Source organism: Anarrhichthys ocellatus, unplaced genomic scaffold (genome assembly GCF_004355925.1).
Source record: "Anarrhichthys ocellatus isolate YVR2014 unplaced genomic scaffold, GSC_Weel_1.0 scaffold20, whole genome shotgun sequence".
In the NCBI taxonomy this organism is placed as follows: Eukaryota; Metazoa; Chordata; class Actinopteri; order Perciformes; family Anarhichadidae; genus Anarrhichthys; species Anarrhichthys ocellatus.
The window spans coordinates 233,294-241,832 of record NW_022280050.1 but is presented as its reverse complement, the minus strand read 5'-3'; the positions used below and the strand labels follow the sequence as shown (position 1 = coordinate 241,832).

The window sequence follows — 8,539 nt, the reverse complement described above, 5'->3', positions numbered from 1 at the left end:
GTGTGTGTGTGTGTGTGTGTGTGTGTGTGTGTGTGTGTGTGTGTGTGTGCGTGCGTGCGTGCGTGCGTGCGTGTGTGCGTGTGTGCGTTGTCCTTGTCCAACATTGCTGATTGCTTTCACATGTGAGCCGTGGCTCCAGTCCAGATACTTTCATGGGATCGGTGGGATGGGTCCTTAGTTACACCCACTCATCTCTCTGCTCTGCTCCACCTTCTTCTGTCCCGTCTAAGACTTCTTATTTATTAAACTTATTAGATTTTATAAAATATATATTGTATTGTCATTGTTGGTAAATTGAGTGTTTTTTTATAAAGTTTTGAATACATTTATCTATTTCCACAGACGTATGCTGTAAATGGGAGGTATTTTAGCTGGTAATGTTTTTTTTACTAGAAATAGCTTTAATACAAAAGGGCAAGCAATGGGTAAACATATTATATAATTATTATCAATTATTGTTGTTTTGTTATTGTCATTTTGAATTCTAAAGACACCATAACATTACTGGGTATATGTATTGTGCAAATGTTTGTGTCTTCTGCAGTACCCACTCTGTCTCCGCCCATTTGACTCCCTCCCCATCAGAAGAATTTAATCACTCCCGTCTCCTGCCAAGGCTCCTGTAACACCCCCCCCCCCCCCACACACACACACACACACACTCCATCTCCCCCAAGTCTTCACCTTCTCTTTTCCCCTGACCTCATTACCCTACTGGATTTGTTTCCGTCTCTTCTCTGTGCTCTCGCTCTTCTCACACTGTTTCTACAGACCCATCTTTATTTTATATTATCCCTCACCTGTCACATCCTTTCGAATTCAAGGCTAAACAAACCTGTTGCCAGTGCTATCTTTGCTTTATAGTGTTTGAAAGCAAAAATTCTCCCACCAACAGAAAAATTGTTCACGAGTCCAGAGCCATGCCAAACCACAGATCAAGTACTGTGCAATTTCCAAACACATGGGAGTAAGAATGGGAACTGACTTGATTGTTTTTAGAATCTTACTTCCTGAAGGGATAACTGTTTGGAGGACACCAACAGTGCGTTCCCATGTGGTTATCCAGGCAAAACACAGGGACGCTTGAGTGACGAATAAATCAATTGCCCACCACTGTAGAGGGGATCCAACACACACAATACGCTACAGACAAAGATGTTCCAGTATTGACTGCCTGAAAGTCAAGCGCACGCCCAAAGATGTTCCGAAGTAATTTTCATTACTCCGTTCACGTCAAGAGGACAGTTTAGTTCATCACTTCCCTCTCTTCCATCTTGAGACATCACACATGGAAACACTCAGAATTGAGTACTGGTTCGTTGTGGCTGCATGTGTGTTTATATGTGTCTGTGTGCAAAAATGCTTGTATTTTTTCCAACATAAATATTTAGCTTTGGCTCGCCACCTCTTTGCAGTATTTCCCAGATGTGCCTGCCTCTTTTTCTCCATTTCCTTATCTATTTTTCCATCCATCCATCAAAAAATCCTTCCATCCAACTATCCATTTACCCATAACACAGAATAAGAACCTGCAATCATTCTCAAGTCTTTAAACCAAATACATAAAAATAAGCCAATATTTTCAGTAATGTTTAAGTGGGTCTGGGATCCCCTTTAAAACAAGATGATACATCGCAAGTTCATCCTGATACAATAGATTTGATTTTATGTGCAGAGAAACACACACACACACGTGTTTCATCCATGACCCAAAATGTGCATACAGTCTATCGACATACCTTTAATTTAATATGGCTAAGAAGTACTGATTGGGCCTTGGAAGTTGTTTAAACCATATCCTTGTTAACATATTACTGCTTGGTGATCTAGAAAGCTGTCTTTCTTTTGTCCAGCGGAGTTAATGGCATACTTAGCTTAATGGCTTTTGCCACACTTAAACTCATTTCCTTTGTAGCTGACTACTGCTCACTGATGCCTTTAGCTATTCATTGCCAGCAGCTTCTTTTTATCATCCCAGTTGTTGTCGTACTTAGCCTCACACTTAAGGCTGCAGTTGCAGTCACATACCTTGTGGTGCTTTGTTGCACAATGGACTAATGAGCAATTCATTGTCAGTAGTTTCCTGACATAAAGAGCTTCTCTGCTTTGCTTCTTTGCCTCTTTTTAGCCAAGCTCCGTTATTGGTGCTTGGTCTTATACCACCGATACTTATATATTTTACTGGTTTAGAGACATTCTCCTTCTCCATCTACCAGGCATTCAAACTCGTGGTCCAGTGCAGCACTTACCGTAAAAGCAGATATTATTGGTAGCATGCTGTACAATGGGCTAATTAGGTATTTAGTCTCGAAAGAGTTTCCTGCTGTGAAGAACTCATTTTCCTGCCCACTCTTCTGCTGAAGAGGGAGCCATAATTAGTCGAGCACTTTAAGCTACATATAAATCAAACCTGCACTTTTGGTATTTAAGTACAGTTGTCTGATTTGCCATTCAGATCACTGGCAATGATTTTCATCTAAAAACGCTCATGTTTTCCACCATCACGTCTCATTTGATGTCATACTTCAACATTTGTCTCATTCTTGGCAGTGCCATAACTCAAATTTCGCTTACTAGTTTCCAAGTTTCCTTTCCCTAAGTACACATTTTCTACTCCTTCCAAATGTATACAGCTTGGTATATAGCAAGTATACCCTGTTATAGATAGTGCTGCTGGATACAGTTTTATGTCACTTGAAAATGTCTTTTTAAAAGGAAATCCTACTATCAGTAAATAGATACCTACAGCAGACAGGTCAGCCAGCGGTAAAATAGTTAATGGTCATTAAAGCTACACACACACACACACACACACACACACACACAATGAGTCTGCCATTCAGTCAGTCAGTCAACCACATACTCATTAAGTAAAGGAAACTCCTACCAACACACACATGCACTGTCACCAATAATTTGAGTAAGGACGACATTCTCTCTTACTCAGGCACACACACACACACACACACACACACACACACACACACACACACTGTGTCAGTAGTCATTATTCAGGCTGACAGAGGTAGATTTATACCCAGAGCTCTTTCCATAATTGAACAGTTTTTCGTCTCTCTGTTTCTGCCTCGCCCTGCTCAGTCAGCAGCTTTACAATGAGCCCTTGGGCCTATGACAGTGTGCGTGCACGTGTGTGTGTGCGTGTGCGGTTAATCGAACCGAAAACCTTCTGTTTCTCGGTTTGAGGTGTGTTTGTGTGTGTGTGTGTGTGTGTGTGTGTGTGTGTGTGTGTGTGTGTGTGTGTGAGAGAGCAAGAAAAAGAGAGTGATGGCAGGTTGCTGTAACTCAGTGGTGCTCAGGATGACCCTTCTGCAGAATGTTTCTGTTTCTTTTCCCAGTTTGAATCTTTATGTTTAAAACATGTCCGACTCTGTTATCAATCCTGACTTTTCCCACAGAAGTGACTAAACGCACTTTAGCGTCTTGTCACATTTAGTTCAGCAGACACAAGAAAGCAAGTTAAAAAGTGTATTACATAAGAACTACAGTAACACACTTAAAATGAGCGTAAAGCAATTCATTCATATTAGTTTACTGACCTTTACAGTAGCTACAGAGAGGGCCCCGAAATAGGACGGAGAAAGGGAAGATGATGAAGAGGAGAGGGAGAAATAACAGGAGAGGGGACGATGGACAGAGAGCAAAATTGGATTAGACGGGTTGAGATGAGATGGAGTTAGAAATGGGAGGCTGACAGGAGCTGTGTGTGGTCACTAATTAGGAAAATGGTGGTGAGAGGTTGAAAAGGTTGTGTTCCCTTCTCCATGTCTCTCTCTCTCTCATCTCCATTCCTCCCTCTCTTCCCTCCATATGGGGGGGCTAATTACAGTGGTAAAGGGCACCAAATTAAAACAGCTTAATGTCAGCAGCTGGGATCTACTTATCCAATGTCGATATCTAATTCTGTATATGAACGTGTGTGTGTGTGTGTGTGTGCGTGTGTGCGTGCCTGCGTTTGCTTGCTCTGTGTGTGTTGGTACGGCAACATGAGGCCTCTCTGTTTGGGCTTACATAATAATCCTGCATACTTTCATTATAAGCAGACTGTGTTAACAACTCAATAAAGTTATGCACATACACAATACACATCAGAGCTGCAGCAAACTCAAAGCTATTAGCAAAGGTTAGGAGTTCACGCTAAACAAGATACTACACACACGCATGCAGATCACCAAGCGAGTCAGTTATGGAAACATCTAGAACATCCAAACAAGCAGTAAATCAACAGTGGTTTTGGATTTACTGAGCTGGCGGTTAGAACCGACATAAAATAACACCACGAGACAGAGTTGCAGCACAGAGAGAAGTGATAGAAAAGGTTGAGAGGAGAGCCGGAGATTGTAGGAAAAAGAGCAAAAGAAAGAGATGCAATCTTAACACAGAGAGAAAAAGATCTGCGGGCAGACAAAAGCAAAGGACACGTGGAAATCAAAATATGCTTCAGGGAGAGATGACAGAAAGAGAGCGAGAGAGAGTTATGGAGAAGAAAATTGCGGTTGTGGTAAAAGAGAAACAAGACTAGATAGGGTTTCGCTTCTACGCCGGAGAGGTAGAGAAAAAGAGAGATCAAGTTTGTGGGCGTGTGTGTGTGTGTGTGTGTGTGTGTGTGGAAAGAGCTTTTTGTGGTGTTGATAGTGGTTTTGCACAGCAGAACTGAAAGTGGTCAGATTTATTGTGACAAATGACAGAGGGAGGAGAGAAAGAGGGAGGAGATGTGCAGAGCCCGATGACAGATGTAGGGAGGAAAGAAAAATGAGAGACGGAACATGAGATGAATGGCAGAAAATGAGAGAGAAAGCAGTAATTTCTAAGAATAATTTGGCGAGAGGTTTGTGGCGTCAGCCCTGTGCCGCTCAAGCCCGACCATCTTCTGTTCCCTTACGTCAACGTATAGGCTTTCTTTCACACGTGAGCGAGAGGGAGCTGGTAAAGCATTCAGGGCCGTTTAAGGAACCTTAACTAACTGTAGAAAACTGCTTATTAAGACCAGAAGGTCTTGAGGTTACGATGACATACCGCACTGCTGACGTGTGTGTGTGTGTGTGTGTGTGTGTGTGTGTGTGTGTGTGTGTGTGTGTGTGTGTGTGTGTGTGTGTGTGTGTGTGTGTGTGTGTGTGTGTGTGTGTGTGTGTGTGTGTGTGTCAGTGTGTGTCTGTGTGTGGGTGCCTCTGTTTGATCCATCATACACTGGTCGCATGCTGCTGTGCTCCAAGGTCAGTGTGAGTGCAGCATCTATCATCATAGCTGTGTGTGTGTGTGTGTGTGTGTGTGTGTGTGTGTGTGTGTGCGTGTGTGCCAACCTGCAGTGTGGCACATTCTTCAGCTGAGTGCCAGCTCACTGCCTCAGCTAACTGTGTCACCGCCTGGATAATGACAAACTTCAGTCTTAATACACAGTCCTGGAAAACAACAGCAAAGTGTGTTGAAACACCATTAATTACTGTGTAATACCTTCATCTTACTCTGCTCGACATCAATAGTTACTGTGTAATACCTTCATCTTACTCTGCTCGACATCAATAGTTACTGTGTAATACCTTCATCTTACTTTGCTCAAACATCACTGCTAAATGTTACTATTTTCCAGTGTGATGTGAAGTAGCTGTAGAGCAAATTGTGAATATTTAAAAGCTTAGCTTTGGTTATTGTATATCCAGTATTGTCTCTACTTATTAGACCGTTTGAGTGTGTTGGCGGTCAATCCAACTAAATTAGAGCAGCTTAACTCAGTGCTTGCATTTAAAATTGTTTAACATGTGCTGTAACATATATATATGCGTTAATGCTGTGGTTAATTGTTTAGAGTGGCTTAATGTGTGTTGAGCAGCATGCAGCCGGTGACAGCAACATGCTAGTTAGCGTGACGTGTTGTTCATGAACATTGTTAGCTAGGATGCTGATAGCTGATGATGATCTTTTGGACAAGACGGAAACATAACTTGTTATGATCGGCGAATACAAGGCCGAATGTTAGTTTACATATGAAAGCTCACGCAACATTTGTCATATATCTTCTGCCATGTCATTCTATTCTAACCTTCTTTTCTTTTCATGATGACAGAAATCACCACTATACCGGACACTGTGACCCCCACCCTGCCCAGAGTGGAACAGACCACTGCTGCAATGAGACCCGGTAAACACACACACACACACACACACACACACACTTAATTCAAGCATCTCACACACAGCATCTCCACACGCACTCATGCAGATTTCTTTCAAGCACACATGCAGTAATGTCGTCTCTGTCTCTCGTCCACACACGCTCACACTCTTAAGGTCAAACGCATGATGTCATCTTACACCCCCTGGGCCTCTGGGCTTTGAAGTCTGTTAGATGCAAAGGGTCCCACAGGAAGCTCTGTTTGAAGGAAAATAAGCTCTCACAGCCAGGATCTCACCTTCTCACACAAACGCATAATGAGAATATGATGTCACAGGTGTATGTCAGTGACTGTCAGGCAGGTTAAGGAGAAAAAGGTTTCGGGATCTAGTTTTAAATGGTTTGTTGCTACATAACTGAAGGCAGTGACTTAAACTGAATACAGCGAGCAGGGACAGCAAGTGCATCTATGTTCGCTTTTTTTATCCTCTCCTCAGCTCCTTCTGTCGAGCTCATTCTCTTTCCACATTATCTCTCTTGTACTCTAATATTTGTATTCACCATGATACATACTGAGATGACATAATGCATGAAAACTGCCAAAACATCTAAACACAATGGGAATACCTCCAAAAGCATCACGGCAAGGATTACAAGATGCTGAGGAAAAAAAAGTGAATATTTGCTGAAGCAGGCGCTCTATCAAACATTTTTATTCCTAATCTATGTGTCTCTTTCGCGACCAACAGCCACCACTCCGTCCCTGTCGGCCGTGTGTGACTTTGAGCAGAGCTTGTGCGGCTGGTCGGCTGATCCCCAGTCAGGTGTGAGCTGGTCTCTGCACACAGCCAGCAGCAGTTCCACTGGATACGGCTCTCATGGAACGAGGCAGGACCTGGCGCTGGGATCAGACAGTGAGTACTGATTTGTTTCCAATCACCCGCAATTACGTTTGACAACATGGCATTTTTATAAGTAATATCAAATATTTGGAGAAATCCTTTTTCTCAGTTTTTACACTGTATTACTAAAGTTTCAGCTCAGTCACTCCCCAAATTGTATGTCGCCATTAACACAAATGTATCATGGGAGAGTTTAGAGTCTGTGCCGGAAACATGTTTTTCTGGATTGAATCAATATTGCATTTAAGTCACTTCCTCTGCTGTTTCCAGCAATCACATCCAAATAACATTACCAAAAATACACGTACATTGTTATGGAAGGCAGCTTAATGAAAAGAATTTAAAGGGACACTCCACCTATTTTCCACATGAAGCCTAAGCCTGAGATTTTAAACACCAGAAACTACCAGAAATACATAACACTGAATATGTAACAGAACATAAGTTTGCCAATAAAACAGCAATACATTTATCATATTAATCATCATCAAACTTTGCGCACACACACACACAATGTAGAAACGTCCCTGTCCAAACGCTGAGGACCCAATAGAAAACTTCAATCTCATCAAACATTCAAACTTTGGGAAAACTTTCACATTCAAGTTGTCATCTGGCTGGGTATTCTTCATTTCAAGACATTTCTCATTCTATAAACACGGAAAAGAAAGCACCGTCATATTGGGATGATGGAAGACTTCTGTGGGTAATTAAGAGCAAAGTGGTTGTAAGTTACAGATCCCAGTGCTGGGAGGAACCACTGACAGCAACTGTGATGCAAGGATTTCACTCTGATCTGCTAAAAGGGTGTACGGCTGTGACTTAATTGGAGTTTCTTCTTCTTCAAAAAATGTTAGGTTCAACAGTCTCACTTTCACTAACCTAGTTTGTAACTTTATTCTCTCGTTTCTCTGTCAGCCTTTGCTTTTAATCCACAACTTCCTTTGTCTATTCTTGGAGTTTAACTCTCACATTTTCCTCTTTTTCACTTAATTTCTGTTCTTTATTCACTCTTGTAGCATCTTTTTGCTTGTTCCTTTCGTATGCTGTAATAACCTTACTTCAGCCTCTTTCTTCTCCTCCTTTCTCTGTTTTCTTTTCTTTCATTTCAGCCTACGTTTTGTTCACCTTTAACGTCACTTCAACTGTATGTCCGCTCACATTTCTACTTGTTACCCTCACCATGCTTCGGTCATTGCATCCTTCCAGTCATCTTTTTCAGCTCCAACTCATGCTACAGTATATTAAGTTCCTTTCCACTTCCATCCCTCTCACTCCATCACTGTGATCACCTCTTCCTCTCCTCACTGACCTCTTTCCTATTTCCCTCAGTGGTACTTGCCTTTTTCCACATCTGTCTATCTTTAATGAGACAGCAAGAGGATAACCAAGACTGTTTTATCACACACACACACACACACACACACACACACTTTCACTGCCTCACGTACCTCTCTCTCTCTCTCACACACACACACAGACATACTTTCTGTACTTGTACGCCCATAAG

At 42.1% G+C, this 8,539-nt stretch overlaps 1 protein-coding gene across 3 annotated transcripts in view; it reads left to right on the top strand.

The window, feature by feature from the left end:
- LOC116389765 (neuropilin-2-like) overlaps positions 1-8,539 on the top strand; it is an 87,849-nt gene that overhangs the window by 57,685 nt on the left and 21,625 nt on the right. For all 3 annotated transcript variants that reach the window (XM_031858713.1, XM_031858710.1, XM_031858712.1), the window contains exons 12-13: positions 6,080-6,154; positions 6,877-7,041. In XM_031858713.1, coding sequence (XP_031714573.1) covers positions 6,080-6,154; positions 6,877-7,041 — 240 coding nt within the window. The remainder of the gene's footprint in view (positions 1-6,079; positions 6,155-6,876; positions 7,042-8,539) is intronic.